Source organism: Convolutriloba macropyga, chromosome 7 (genome assembly GCF_964194025.1).
Source record: "Convolutriloba macropyga chromosome 7, txConMacr16.3, whole genome shotgun sequence".
In the NCBI taxonomy this organism is placed as follows: domain Eukaryota; kingdom Metazoa; phylum Xenacoelomorpha; order Acoela; family Convolutidae; genus Convolutriloba; species Convolutriloba macropyga.
The window spans coordinates 68,187,363-68,202,858 of NC_134474.1; the positions used below are offsets into that span (position 1 = coordinate 68,187,363).

The 15,496-nt window shown below is 35.2% G+C and overlaps 1 protein-coding gene across 1 annotated transcript; it reads right to left on the reverse strand.

The window, feature by feature from the left end:
* Nucleotides 1–2,326: 2,326 nt before the first annotated feature.
* LOC142342478 (uncharacterized) lies at nucleotides 2,327–12,055 on the reverse strand. The gene is made up of 5 exons (XM_075393815.1): nucleotides 11,527–12,055; nucleotides 10,864–11,004; nucleotides 9,031–9,187; nucleotides 5,106–5,258; nucleotides 2,327–2,722 (listed from the first exon to the last, which is right to left on the reverse strand). Exons 1-5 carry the CDS (start codon nucleotides 12,019–12,021, stop codon nucleotides 2,403–2,405), a joined length of 1,266 nt encoding a protein of 421 aa, XP_075249930.1. The 5' UTR covers nucleotides 12,022–12,055; the 3' UTR covers nucleotides 2,327–2,402.
* Nucleotides 12,056–15,496: the final 3,441 nt, after the last annotated feature.

A 15,496-nucleotide genomic window follows, 5' to 3' on the forward strand; every position in this document is an offset into this window, starting at 1 on the left:
AAAACTCTCCTGTTGAGAAAACAAAAGTTTGTGGTCTTTCCCACTATAGCCACCCATTATGGTATATTTACCTTGATTTGGGTTTATAGTTTTATCTGACGACTAAGCTGGGGGGGGGGGGGGGGCTACAAAGCGAAAAATCCAATTTTGATCTAACCAAGGGCGAATTTACAGATGGCATTGCCCCCAGATACGGCTGGGAACCTGTAAGAAACCATCAACCTGTGCATGTGAATAAAAGTTTAACGTAGCTCATGCGTTGTCCAAAAGGTGGCTACACCAACATCAGGCTTAACGATATATGGTATTCAGTTCCCACTTAATCGACGAAGTATGTGATGATGTTGAAGTTGAGCCCTGTCATCACACTTTGCAAAGAGAAACCTTGGCAAAAAGAAATATCACTGATGACGACCCTCGATTAGATATAGAGAGATTAATAGCACACCGGATGCATATAAATATTACGAGACCACCAAAAAGTTGAATTAAAACAAAGAGTAATTAAAGTGAAGAAGGACAAATTCTGTCCATTGATCTTCTCCTACACGGGGGGGGGGTTGATCCACAGCGTCGAAAGCCAGAGGTTGGCAGCAAGAATCAGCCAGAGAAAACAGGATTCATATTGACGTGATTACAAGTATCAGGAAAAAATATAGCTTTGCGGTCCTGCACAGCTCCGTAATCTTTTTCCGTGGAGCGCGCTCAATGCCCCGCTGTCCCGTCATCGAAGCTTTCATTGGAACCATAGTAGAAGAGGGGCGGTTGTTGTCTGAAATCGCCTTATAAATTATTCAAACCTACATTTAAAATCCAATTGTACACCATTTATGATTTCTACAGTATCTATTTCTAATTATTTACTATGCTTTGACGTTTGACTACGGTCAGAATTTATATATGTATATGCCATAGGCATAAAACACAGGAAATACCTTTGACTGAAAAAGTTTGAGTCAAAATAGAACAATTGACTCACGTCGGACGAATTGCTCTCAAACGACCGGCGAGGGTTGGCTTCAGTACTACCGAGATTGGGAGAGCTGCTAGCATTGCGTTTCTGAGCGGACATTCCGGGGCAAAATGGGGGGGAGGTTTAGGAAGACTGGACGAGAGGGGAAACCACCAAGGTGCAGCTGCCTCCTGAAAACAGTTTCGGTGAATCGCATGCTTAGTCACTGTTCAGGCGTAAGGCTCTAAGATCCGATAATGCCCTCCGGTCGTAACCTGTTTATCCTGTACTTGAGGACAAAAAGTCAAAGGGGTCTTTAAGACAAAAAATCGGTCAATCAAAAAATCGCACTAAGACAAGACCAAAATAATTGCTACAAACTTTGTTTGAGAGCAATTAAAACAGACGTGAAAACGCAGTTCGAAATAAAAAAATCCGCTCGCTAGGCAGAAAATTTTTACACCTACTCGGTTTCGGACGTTTGACCTAAACACTTAGTTTTCACGCGCGGCATTGATTTTTACATCCTGTTTTAATTAAACACAAAAACTATCAAAAAAGGCGCTCCCTCAATACTTTCTGCGAGTCGCGAAAAGGAAAATTGACAAAGTACAAAGACCAGAGCACCGCAATATAGCTACGCTCAGCTTACAGCTTTACAGCTACAAAAACATTGAGAAAACGCGAATAAGAAATTTTTCGAATTTAAATGTAGCATCAGAAGTGCTCTATTGTCGATCTAGACAAGATCAATCAAATAGAGTACAAACTAAAGTGGAAACAACTGCTCTCGAAAAACAGTCGGGGCTCCATTCTATTGTAACCTGCTTTGACGGTGGGATAGAATTTTCACTAAGGTCTTCACATAGTAGTTCTCACTATTGACATTTCGAGTGAAAAAATAGCGCTAATTTTTACACATTTTTCATTGGACTTTTAGGAGTAAACTGTGACCTTTGAGTTCACCTGCTTAGAATTGACAAATTTAGAGTAATTTAGAACACGCAAAAATCAAGAACTCAGGAATGATAAAAAGTCACCCGAAAAGTCAATAAAATCGAGATAATTTTTGCACAAAAGACACACGACTAAGGCAAGCGCTTCAAACTTCATTCGGAAGCAAATACTAACGTTCTGGACAATAACTGTCATATGAAAATGGTCAAAAAAGGATAAGATCGGGCTAAAAAGGTGCAACTCGGTAACTGTTCATAACAGATCAAATTCTACGTCAAGCCTTCTTCGCACGTGGACAATAGAAATGTTTTAGCAATAATCTGATTAATATGAAACTTACAATAAAGAAAGAACTTACAATTCTTCGGGCAGTTTCGGTTACAGCCTCATTTTGTCTGTCACTAACAAAAACCGACCTTCAAAAGTCCAATAATTCAATTCAGCTAAATTAACAAAGTCCTGATAAATATTTCTACCTAAGATTTTAAATTCATTAATGCTTAGCACCTTTATTCCAAACTTTTGCGACAGTCTGAGCCAAAGTTTGTCTACTTCCAGCACTCGGAAAATATTCAGGATGCTTCGTCCTTGAATGCTGTAACGTTGATATGTTCAAGGGGAATCTCGAGTCACAGTAGGTGCAACAGAAGTCTTCCGCTGTGAATTTGAATATTTCCTCATCTTTTCCCTGGTAGTCCAATGGGTGACAATTGTCATCGTGTTGGAATGCAGCATTATCCGTGTCAAACAACTTTTCACATCGACGACATTTGTATAGTTTGTTGCAGTAGTAGCGCCTCTTACTCGATTTGACTGAAATTAACAAACATGGAGATTTTTTTCCTTTTCCCATGTGAGAAGTATAAAAAAGTGACTAGAACCTCAACGGGGGGGGGGGACATTGTATAAAGGACACTGTATAGGGAATTACTAAAATGTCCCCCAAGTGTCCCCATGGTGCACTGTACACTTTAGTCATTCTCTATCTTAATACATATCAAAAAGTTCTTTGTTTCTTCACAACTAGGGATTATTACTTTTCATCAAATCGTAAAACTTTTAAAAGGCGTTAATTTTATAACAAAAAAACTTTTTATGCACTTTTAGCGCAAATTTGTAGCTCCTGGTTCCCTCTTTCAGAGAAGTTGACGAGCATGAGATTGCTGTTTAAAAAAGCAATAGCAGCAGCTTTCTGAATTTCGACTCTTAAAGGATTGATTGTTTCAATGCCTTAGGAAACTTTAGAAAATTTCGGAACATTAACTCAATTTTGCAGTAACAATCGGTCGCCAGACTGATGTAATTCGAAATAGAAGCAAAAATGGGCAGAGAAATAGGAGTACGATAGAGGAGACAAAAACAAAAAAGTAAACAGTTCGTTCGAAAACAGCCAAGTGAGAAAAAACGATCAAAAACTGAATGGAAAAAGGAAACCGATGGAAAAACTAACGGCACTCGAGACAAACTAGAAACAGAGCGAGATGCGAGCGAATGAAGTACAGAAAAATCTGATTGAAGAGGAGAAAGAGGACAACGCAAGGGAACAAATCGAAATTGAAAAACGAAACGAAAAAACATAGCAAGACAAGTCCTGAAAAACAATCCGAAGAATTGAACGAGAATCTTAGAACTACTGTACCTGACCAGAACAGCAATTGAACAATACCAGCCAAAACAGAACAACAATATCAAATGTTGAGTAATTAAAATAATCAAACAAACTAAACAAAAACATAATCATTGCTAAAACGCTTGAAGCTTTTACTCCCAAGGCCGAATTTGATCCAATTAGCCATACCCATTAACCCAAGCACAAGCCTTGAGAGAGCTTTATGGGCCAATGGAAGAAAAAAATCGAGAAATATGACAAATAATCAAAAAATTGAAAATTTAAAGATTGTTTCTTAATTTCGTAAAACAGAAAAATTCAAATCCAGTTTTTTTTCTGAAATGTGTCTAGTAAACTATCTGCAAGACCTAAAAACGTTTCATTGGCCATTGGCCCGTAACGATTGATTAACTTACAAAATGACTAAAAATATCAAAAAAATTGAAAACAATTGCAATTTTAAATGAAATGCTGCTAAAATTTTGGATATTAATTTCTTCAGAACCATTTTATTCTCTCCAGAGGCTATCCAGTAACCCAATTTTAAGCCCAAAAGTTGCATTGGCTCATAAAGATCGATTAACTAGGAACATGACAAAAATTTTCAGAAATTTTAAAGAAATCAACATTAAAAAAATGAAGAAGGTGTGACATTAAAAAGTTGCAATCCATTCGATTTCTCTTAGCAACTATAAAGAAGCAAACTGGCAAATCCTAGAGGAGAATACCTGATATCTGAAACAAGTGAATAAAAGACAAATATTTTCCAAAAAATTGGTGAAAAAATCAAATTTTATCAAAAACCGCCAAAAAATCCGTGATATTAAATGTTGAAAACAATTTCGTTGCAATTTAAAACTATGCATAAACTTATTCAGACCCTAGAGGAGGTTTTCTGGCCCTTGAGGCCGGAAAAACTCAAAAATTATCAAAAAACTTCAGAGAACTTGATAAAAATCGCAAAAGTTATCATTTTTCTTGATTGTTTGCATTACTGAAACATACTCGGCAGATTGCCGGAAAATAGCCGCCGTTGATTCCCATAACTCTATTGGGATTGAAAGAAAAGAAAATATCAACAGAAATTGATTTTTGTATAAGAACATCTTTAAGTGCGATTTATTTTGATGTCATTTCGTAATTGAACATACTCCTGTCTCTCAGTGAGAGGCTACAGGGTCTAGTAACAATACCAATAAGCATTATAGATAGTAACTAAAACTTATGAGAACAAAGTTCAAGTACTGGGCATCTAAAAATGGGCTTTATGGGTTTAACCCGTTTCTATTTCTGACTTTAATTTTTTTATACTGATTCAATGAAGAAGTTAATACTGGGCATTAACAGTATGAGTAATCATCTCAAGGTACTCGAGATCTCACAATTATAGAATCAATTTAAGGAGGGGCGACGGAACAACTCGGGTACTTTAATTTGGTTACTCGCAGTAGTACGAACAACCATTCTCAGCAACTGCATCACAAGACACATCAGCAAGGAATTCCAGATAAGACTATGTCTTATTTCATAAGATACAACCTAGGTTCGGATTTCAACTGCGACACTTAAAATAGCGCGCCAACTTACATCTGGATCTGAAATGTCTGCTGAAATAAGGAGCCGAACTAGCTTCACTTGAGCTGTCATCGCCGTCTGCATTCTCCTGGTCACAAGTGTGAACAATCCCCGGCTCCGCCACTTCCTCTAAAACTTCCTTTAGCTCATCTTTCTCGTGCTCACCTGAAAAAAAAACAAAGTTGCATCTTTTCTATTATACCCAACCCCCTGCTCAGACGTAGGCTTATTTTCACGGAGCTCTATAATCAGAAACGTCTATTATGACATACTCTAATAACAGACATTTTAACTCATGAATAATGTTTTATCCTCAATGCGCGAATCTAAACTATCTAACTCGCCTCCTATTGATTAAAACTTGCGCTTAGCGAAGTCAAGAAACAACCATTTTGTCAAAACAAAGTTGTTTCAAAGAGTTAAACAATCACAGCAAACTTGAGGGATAGAAATAAATCTTCCTCAATCTTCACCTCATGTTTGGAATTCGCCGCGTGAATCAGATAGAAATAAAGGCGAAGCTTAACACAGGCTTGTTAAGGACGCTTATAAACACAGGAAAAAATATTTAAAAAGCAATCTAGGCCTGCAAGAGAACACAACAACAATTTTAGAGCAGCTAAAATGTCATTTCTAGCTCACATGCAAACAAGGGGTATCGGTATTCTGAATTCAAACAATCCGACAAATGCCTATTAAAATACATTTTAAACTTTCAATTTGTTTTAAATCATAATATAAAAAATGAGCCCAATTATGTAATAGTACTGTCATGCTCTTGCTAGATGAGGACGTCGATGAGAACCCAATTCAGTCGTCTGCTTAATGTCAGCTGACAAAATGATTGTTTTGTCGTCTTTTCAAAAGAAAAGAAAAACTTGAAATCTACAAATGGGTTCCTTAAGAGAGACATGAGCAAAATGAGAATTTCTTTCCAAATTGCTAAGTGGGAGGAGCGTAAGTCAAACTTTAGGAACCACCCATGAGGCCACCAATAAGAGCTTCTGCTAAACGCCTACTTTCATTAGTCTCTTAAAAAAATCTTAATATTTGCGTTACTTTAATGTGTTGAAACATAATACAGTAACAAGCTAGTAACAATCAGTGACATTGGTTTGAAAAAGCCTGCAACACAAAAAAAATCAATCAAATTTTCTTACACTTCAATTTCTCGCTATCGCGCACACAGCCGTATAAAAAAAACCACTCCGTTGTCGCTCCTCTTTAAATTTGGTCGGCAGTAAAATTACTTAAAAAAACAGAAATCAACTAATTTTGTACAAATTGCTCTCGAAAGACAGGCGGGGCAATTTAATTCAGAAGCATTAACCTCTCACAAAGCAGTACCCTCTGATAGCCTATCTTACAATCGCTTTTGTTGTAGCCACAGACTTAATCTCTGAAAAAGAGCAATTTAGGTCTAGCAAAAATCAGGAAGTCAAGCGTGAAAAAGTCACTCAAGAAGTGAAATCGAAAAACCGTTCCAGAACAATGCGATAGCCAAATTTTTGCATATAAAACACGCGTTAACAAAAATTGCTTCAAACGCCGTTTGAGAGTAATCAACCACAATTAGAACAAACATAGCTGGCACATTGCGAAAAAATAGCCGCAATAACTTCGTAGATCTGCAGTCTAAAAAAACAGTAAAAAGACAGACCAAAACAAATCGTCTTTTCATTGAAGGCTGATATGTTACATTTTGAATAAAAATCTGTTTAAGTTTATGCTGCCTCTATTAGCTGCTCTCGAATAACCTTCATTCAGAGTGACACACACCCCTTTGACCTCATTTATTATTACAGTATATATTAAGTCAATTTCAAAGTGAGAAAGTCATTTTTGAGAGTGAGGTAAGTCAAGTGCGACCAAAATTTTAATCACGCAATTGGACAAAGAACTCGCTCCACTAAGAGCGAAAAATGACGTCACGCACGCACTTTAGTTTAAATTGTATGAACGAATGAACAAAAAGCAGATTTGAAGTGGTTGTGACGCCATATGGTCGTAACAAAAATCGCGACAATAAAATAAAAACATGACCGGAAGAATTCCGGGAACGACTCGAAGAGCCGTCTCTCTGAAAAAATTATCTTTTTAAATTTACTGGTGTTTACTAAAGTGGCTACTAAAAAACAATCAGGTCAAAATTTGTAAAATAGCCCATAAAAGAAATTGAACTAAAAAATTTGAAAAAGTCCATTACTCCTGACTTTATTACTAGGCAAAAATTACTACGAAAATTGTGTTACTGAATTGGAAACATCAAACGGCTCAAGTGGCAAAGTGCATGCTATTTTAAGCTGTCAAAATTTTCTATTTTTGAAGAAAAATTTAAAAACTGCAAGAAAAAAACTGTTAGAAAATTTATCAATTTTCGTAATTTTTCTCATTAAAAACGCTAATTTGTACCATAAAAAATGTAATCAATCAAAAAACTAAATAAACCTTAAGCAGTAGTTGTCATTTTGAATCCCAATGAACGCCATGATAAAACTAAAAATGACCAATAAATTTATCAACTCAGAAATTAATCATGAAAGACTTACAAAAAGTCTTATATTACCAAAACCTAGCCCTTTTAATACCACCAAAAGAAACGTGTCAACCGAAATAGTTTAGTTCAAATCAAAACTTTGCAAACTAATAAGAGCAGGGCCAACAAAACTATAAGCCGTAGGAGATTGTTGGAAAGACGCATGCTATATGTTGACACAGACATTGTAAAAAAAAGATAAGAAACCTTATTCGCAACATTTGAAAAAGAAAATCAAATCCAATAGGAAATTCTAAAAATCATATCAAAAACCATTAAAAAATAAAACGTGGATTTTCATTAAAAAGCAATCGAGGCTCAAAAAATTTGCATAACCAACTTCCTGTCTCAGTAAAAACAGTTCAAGCTCGAAACAAACAATTTGAAAAAAATGGTCAATAAATGGTCTAAATTTTAACTTAATTTCAAAGGCTTATCAGCAAAAACTATTTCAATTGTTCACAAAACGAAGCAAAATCCAAGACGGTTCAGGTGAAGAGTTTTTTAAAAAGATTTAATAGTAAATAATTACAAAGTGAAAAAAAACTTGAAACTGGGACAAATACCACCAAACTGGTTTAGTTTGCGTACAATTTAATAAAACAAGACAAAATCTCACGTCAAAAAGAGGCATTCAATTGAAAAATTATCAAAAGGACGTTGTCATATATACTGAGCGGGTACACAAGGTCCACTCAAAGCTCCAAAATTGAAGAAAGATGGAAAAAAGGCAAAAATCGACTAAATATTGAGAAATATAAGCCAATTTTGCATTATCGCATTATTAGGAGCGCAAAAACATTGTGGTATCAATTTCAGAAGGTTACATATTCATGCAGCATCGATGAAAACTTATTTCTTAAAAAAACAATTTACAACAAAAAAAATTGGGCCAAATAGACAAAAACAAGGCTAAAAACTGTCATCTACATGCACCACTCTCTCAAAAACTCTTTTCGAAGTGAAAAAGTCATTCACTCAACGCAGTGCATGATCAAATAACTTCTCTCGCACAGAAAAAAATAGTTCACACGGTAATCTTAATCACTTTCGCTTTTAGGTCAAAACGCCGTTTGAACGAAATAGTATTTCCATTAAAAAAACCTTAAGAAAACCAATATCCCTCTTTCGATTCGTAAAAAAACCAAGAGAAGGCCAATAATAGCCCCAGCTATCGCTGTGCGGCTATTGATAAAGCATCGCTATCTTCGCTGATATTGAAAAACAACCAGGGCTTGCATTATTGCAACCATAAAAATACTTTGTTTCATAACGCAACATTAGTCTCTTAAGTACGGCGTAATAAAAAACGCTTTCATTTGGGAAACAATGTTAAGAATTTCATTGTTCAGCAATAATCATGCAAAATGATGAAACGGAAAAACATGTAATGGACCTAACTTTTTACAATTCTTTTATCAGGAGTTGAGATGCAATGCTTGAACTTCAAATGCAGCACGATTTTCTTCTTTTGGTCACACACTTTGTCACACATTCCACACCCAAATACCACTTCATATGGCCACTTGGGAATGTAGTTGCATCCGGGTGACAGTTTCTGTGAAAATATGAAACAGATGTTCAGACTTTAAGTTTTATCTGAGCCGTTAGTCATTGTGAGACAGTAAAAACTTATGTCTGCTATAGTCTAGTATATACAGTTTCAGAGTCATTAAGTTTCATTGAGAGAGTTAACAAAGATCCTACCGCAAATACCTCTCTTATGTCAAAAACTTTTTTCCTTTTAATCTGGCCTAGTTCATTGGTTTAGTTCGACAAATTAAACTGAAGACAAAAAAATTTTTTATTCCGCTATATTGTGTAACGGGAAAATTGTGTTAAAACTAAAAAGTCAAATGAGTATATATTTGCCAGGGTGATTTCGATCCACCAAAGATTGATACAGTTCCTATATTAATATTATGGTAACCATAGTAGGTCATATATGATTCATAGTAATCATACTACGTCATACAGGATTCTAAGTAACCATAGTAGGTCATATATGATTTTTAGTAGTCATATTAGGTCATATTTGATTCTTAGTAATCATACTAGGTCACATATGGTTCTTAGTAATCATAGTAGGTCATATTTGATTTTTAGTAATCATAATAGGTCATATGTGATTCCTAGTAATCATACTAGGTCACATATGATCCTTAGTTATCATATTAGATCCTATATGATTCTTAGTAATGGTACTAGGTCATACATAGTTCGTAGTAATCACAATAGGTCATATATGGGTCTTAGTAATCAAATTAGGTCATATATGATTCTTAGGAACCATTAGTTCCTATGTGATTCTTTATAATCATACTAGATCCTATATGACTCTTAGTAATCATAGTAGGTCATATATGATTCTCAGTAATCATACCAGGTCGAATATGCTTATTAGTAATCATGCAACATCCTATATGATTCTTAGTAATGATACTAGGTCATACATGGTTCGTAGTAATCATATTAGGTCATATATAAGTCGTAGTAATCAAGTTAAGTCATATATGATTCTTAGGAATCATTAGATCCTATGTGATTTTTAATAATCATACTTGATCCTGTAAGTTTCTTAGTAATCATAGTAGGTCATATATGATTCTCAGTAATCATACCAGGTCGAATATGATTATTAGTAATCATGCAACATCCTATATGATTCTTAGTAATGATACTAGGTCATACATGGTTCGTAGTAATCATATTAGGTCATATATAAGTCGTAGTAATCAAATTAAGTCATATATGATTCTTAGGAATCATTAGATCCTATGTGATTTTTAATAATCATACTTGATCCTGTAAGTTTCTTAGTAATCATAGTAGGTCATATATGATTCTCAGTAATCATACCAGGTCGAATATGATTATTAGTAATCATGCAACATCCTATATGATTCTTAGTAATGATACTAGGTCATACATGGTTCGTAGTAATCATATTAGGTCATATATAAGTCGTAGTAATCAAATTAAGTCATATATGATTCTTAGGAATCATTAGATCCTATGTGATTTTTAATAATCATACTAGATCCTATATGATTCTTAGTAATCATACTCGATCGTATATGATTTATATGACTTCTTAGTATTCATACAAGATCATATATTATATATATGGATATCATACATGAATCATATAATCCTTGTATGAGATCAAAGAAAGTTCAACCCGAAAAGATTTGGAAACGTGTAAAAAATACTATATTATTTATTCAATCTTACCAATTTGAAGCCATCGTGTCTTCGCTCTGCCATTGGAGTGAAAGCGATGCCAGTCCAGCTCCAGAACACTACTTTCGTATCCGTTGCTTTATGATATCCTGCCTTTAGTTTGCGGGCCCCAAACATCATCGGCTCCCAGTTCTGAAAACGACACCAAAAATTTTTCACATACCTTTCACATAAACCCTTTATTTCGATCTCATAAACTTTGTTTTCACATAGTAAAAATCCCAAGCAGTTCCAAGACGTTGAATTGCAAATTTCAGTGTAAAAAACTCGGGAGCTTTTGAATAAGAAAACACATTCCCACCATTTGGAGTGATTGCCTCGAAGCAGAAGCGCTAACGCACATAACAATGATAACACTGAATTATCGTGCCTGTCTCCAATCACGGGCTACACACCTTACAAAAAAGGATCAGTGAAAAAACTAATTTATATTTATTTAATGAAAGAAGTCAACCTTAAGTGAGCCGTCGCCGATAAATTTTAAAAACGAAATTCCGGATCTTTTCCGTTTGTTCCCTCCAGATTACTTTCCCCCTACCATCCAGCTAATTTACTAAGCATGTATGCGGGGACACGGAAAATATCCCAAAATTCCAGTACAGGTAAATTTTCAGCGTTTGAGTGAAATTACCAGTTGAATTAAAAGCGACTAACATAATCACAGAAGTTCACACCGTGTTTGTTCTTTGCATGCTCAGCCAACTCTTGTTTAGAAGCAAAGCACCTGTCTTTACACAGCTTGCAATAGAACGGCACAATTGTGACGTCTTTCGATTCTATCTTTTTGGTTCTCTCTTCATCGTCGCTGTCATCATCATTTTCAATTATCAGTTTCATGTTACGCGTGATAAGATTTAATTTGATATGCTGCTCGGCCAATCCGGGTTCGTCAAATAATGTCAAACACTTCATGCACACAAGTCGTACTTTCTGCTCAGAATGCTTCGCTAAATGATGTTCCACAAAACCTTGAAACGTCGAGTATTTATAGGACCGGTCAATGTGTTTAATTTCCCAATCGTGCATAAAATTTCGCAATTTATAGCCGCTTAGGTTTTGCTGCTTCACTTGAGTCATGCATTCTTCAAATGAATCCACGATACACGACAAGCATCTGACATGTTTTTCTGTCTTTTTGTTTGGACCCATTTAACTCACATATCTGGAATATCATTATAGCTATAGAGTTTTACGCTCTCTGATCTAAAAATAAGAACAAAAATTGGAAGTTAAGAGATACAGAATTTTAAAGGATGAAAAATTCGATATTCTGGATTAATTATCAACTTCCATAATCTAAACCTCGTTTATGATTTTATTTTTTCAAAACTGTTCTTCATTACTATAACTTTACTCATCAATTTCTTTGAATGTAAGAAACTTTTTTCGCTAAGGAATTTTTTCCAACTGTTCGTGAACGTGGTACAGGAAGTTTCAGCCGATCGTTGTTTTTCCCAATGTAAACAATTTTTGACGGATAAAACTTTTTGTGCACGTAGAAAAAACTGTCGAAAAACACCAAAACGACTACATTGTTTTGTCTGTAATATAGTTCCACGAAGAAACAATTAAAACAAAAATTTTAAAAGCTTTATCATTTGCCGGCAATAATACGCTTAGTTATATTCGAATTAACTTTCAGGATGGCCGATGTAAAATGAAATATAATATCAGTTTCACGATAAACATAATTACGGCGAAAACTGCTCTACAAGATCTTAAACAAAACTCCACTGAAAAAGGAACAAAATTCCAAACTCTCCAAATTGTTCCCAAAACACCCATTCTATTAGCCTATTAATCACTGATGATAGATACTCACCCCAAACAAGGCTGGCTAGATCAATACTTACAACATAGCTGCCAGATTGCAAGAAAATAGCTGCGATAGATTCCTAATGTTGTAGTCTCAAAACGCAAAGGAAAAACGCAAAGGAAAAACTTTTATAAAGAAAATGTGATGTCTAAAATCGAAATAGACTGAAGTTTCGTTTTTAGAGGCTTCCCTCAAACAAACTTCACTTAAACAGGCATCCAAATTTGACGTTATTTTCTCAACGTAACATTGAAAGTCATGTTGAGAGCAACGCAAGCCATGTGTGGCAAAATCTATTCGCGCACATGAACAAAACGCACATTCAAACTAACTGCATGCATGAATGAGCAGCTTATTTGAAGTGAGCGGGACGAAGAAAATACCAAAAAAATCGCTAAATGATTTAAGAAAATTTTTCTTTAAAACAAAAAAATGTAAATCTAAACTCTAGAACAAACCAGCGGCAAGCTTAAAAAAGTTTCATCGACCTCTTGAACTCAAAAAAACACGAAAACTTCAACATTTTTGTAAATTGGGAAAAATTGGCCGCATCAAAACCGTCGCCGATTCAAATGTATAATTTGAAAGTTATGCTTCAAAATTGACTCATTCTTACAGAACTCGGCAAAAACTACCCGGAGGAACTCGGAGGGTGAAAACCTGGCTGGACACAAAAAATTAGCAAGACAAAGAAGAAAAACGGACAGCAAATGATTTAAAATTTCACTTTTAAAACCAGCGAAGAATACGAAGTCGATAAAATTCCTGAAGCAAACTTCTTGATTTTGTGGTGCTTAACTTATCCATTAACCCACGTACGAGCGTAAGAGTTCCAATGGCCACTAAAAACCCATAATTCCCAAAATTTTTGAAAAACTACAATTTTTGTGTTTAAATTGACAAAACATTCACCCCAAAAAGTACGGAAATACTTTTACTTGCACAAAGACCTGTAGTAAGTGTGACCAAAATCAAGTGTATATTCATTTGTCAAAAAGATATAATAAAAAAAGCACAACATTGGGCAAAAAAGTGACCTTTTCACCTTGAATTCAGGTATCCCCAGCAACTTATGTACAGTTAGTGTCTGGTGGACTACTAAAGCCAGCTAACAAAACCTAATGCAGCTTAATGCTTCCTTTACAAGTTTATCCCCTTTTCGAAACCTCAAAGTGATTGAAAGAAATATGAGAGCACATCCAACCTCATACATATTCTTTGATATTTAAAAATGTAATAAATATCCCCACTGGGGATATTAAATTCGAATGCAATTAAACTCCCCAGTCATCTATTGCCGTCGCAGCTGTTAACAGAAAGAGATAAAACTGCCGACTTTCATTTGGCGACTATTATTGGCACTTTCTTCACTCCTTTCATTTTTATTAAAAAAAATACGCAGATTCACTTAAAGACCAACCAAGCTTTGTATAATCCAAAACAAAAGATAAATTCTGCAGCCTTGGATACGACAATGCAGTTCAAAACAGCTGTACCAAAAAGAGTAAAAACCAATGTTTTTATGAACAAACTTGTGTCCCTTTGTGTTTATGAACAAACTACTCTGAAAACAGACAAAATTACTTATCCTCCAGCAGACAATAGTAATTATCCTCCCCAAATCACAATAAGCTATCTGTGAAATTCCACTTAAAGCACCTGGTCAGGATTTTCAGTTTCCCTAACTCAAGACTTGCGCAAAAATTTGTGCAAAAACTTGAAATACGCAAAAATTCGTAGAAAGGGTAAGAGAAAAGCATATTTGGTGTTTGGACCTTTACCTCGGGAACATCGATTATCAGTTTTTTTTTTTATAGTTCTAGTTTTAAAAAACTTTTGAAATCGAAAAGCCTTGAGCAAAAAGTTTCATAATTTAGGGAAGATATCAACTATTGTGGACATTTTCTGAATTTTTTTCACATCTCTTTATCAATACTCTGAATCCCAATTTTTCGGTCATGAGGGCGCATTTTGAAATATTTTCAAATGAGGAAATAATTGTCCCCGACGTTGTGTTAGAAAAACAGCCTGAAATTACTTTAACCAGCAGCTGGAAGATTGCACAGGGCAAAGTTGATAAGCAAATGAAAACAAAAATGATCTTTTAGGGCACCAATTCAATCCAATTAGATTAGCTGTCTTCCCCATTCATAAAAGTGGATCTAGCAGACAAATTTTGCGCGCAAAAATTTTCCCATGTTCGGTCACACTTAATTCTGTACACCAAATAAAAATTTGTTCTGAGAATATTGTTCTTCGTGAAAAATAATGTTCCTCCAAACGCAGGCTTTTGAGATGTTCGTAACTGACATGTTGATGAATTAGCGAATTAACGGGTAATTGAAAAAAGGTGGAGGGAAACGTTTGCGGATTTCCAATATTTTTCCATATCCTCTTTGAAAATGAACCAATGAAGAAGATGCCTACAAGTTGCAAAAAATGACTTTGCTCATTTCCGTTTCGGGGTCCGCAACCAAGAAGGGCTAACCATACTTACGTTCCACGATACCAGATACAATAAAAATTCCCTGATACTTTTACTATTTTGTCTCGATACAGATTTTAACCTCGATTATTCTCGCATCAAGTAAGTTCAACTTGAGTCTATTAAAAAGATTATTGAACAGGTTCTAAATTAATATGGTCAAAAAGTTCGGCGCTCATTAGCATGGACATAAAGCGTGGACTTATTGCACGTAAAAGCTCCAAAAATAATTTGCAAGGAAAAGGTTTGCCAGTTAATTTTGATTTCTTTATAACAGTTTTGATGCCACTTGGATCTTAAGAGTGCTCAACGGCAACCTGGGG

Excerpts from the sequence above, each read along its gene's own strand:
- LOC142342478 (XM_075393815.1), bottom strand. The coding sequence starts at position 12,021 with ATGGGTCCAAACAAAAAGACAGAAAAACATGTCAGATGCTTGTCGTGT. Across the intron at positions 9,188-10,863 it reads GACACGATGGCTTCAAATTG|AAACTGTCACCCGGATGCAA; the intron begins GTAAGATTGAAT and ends ATATTTTCACAG. Across the intron at positions 2,723-5,105 it reads CAGACATTTCAGATCCAGAT|TCAAATCGAGTAAGAGGCGC; the intron begins GTAAGTTGGCGC and ends TGTTAATTTCAG.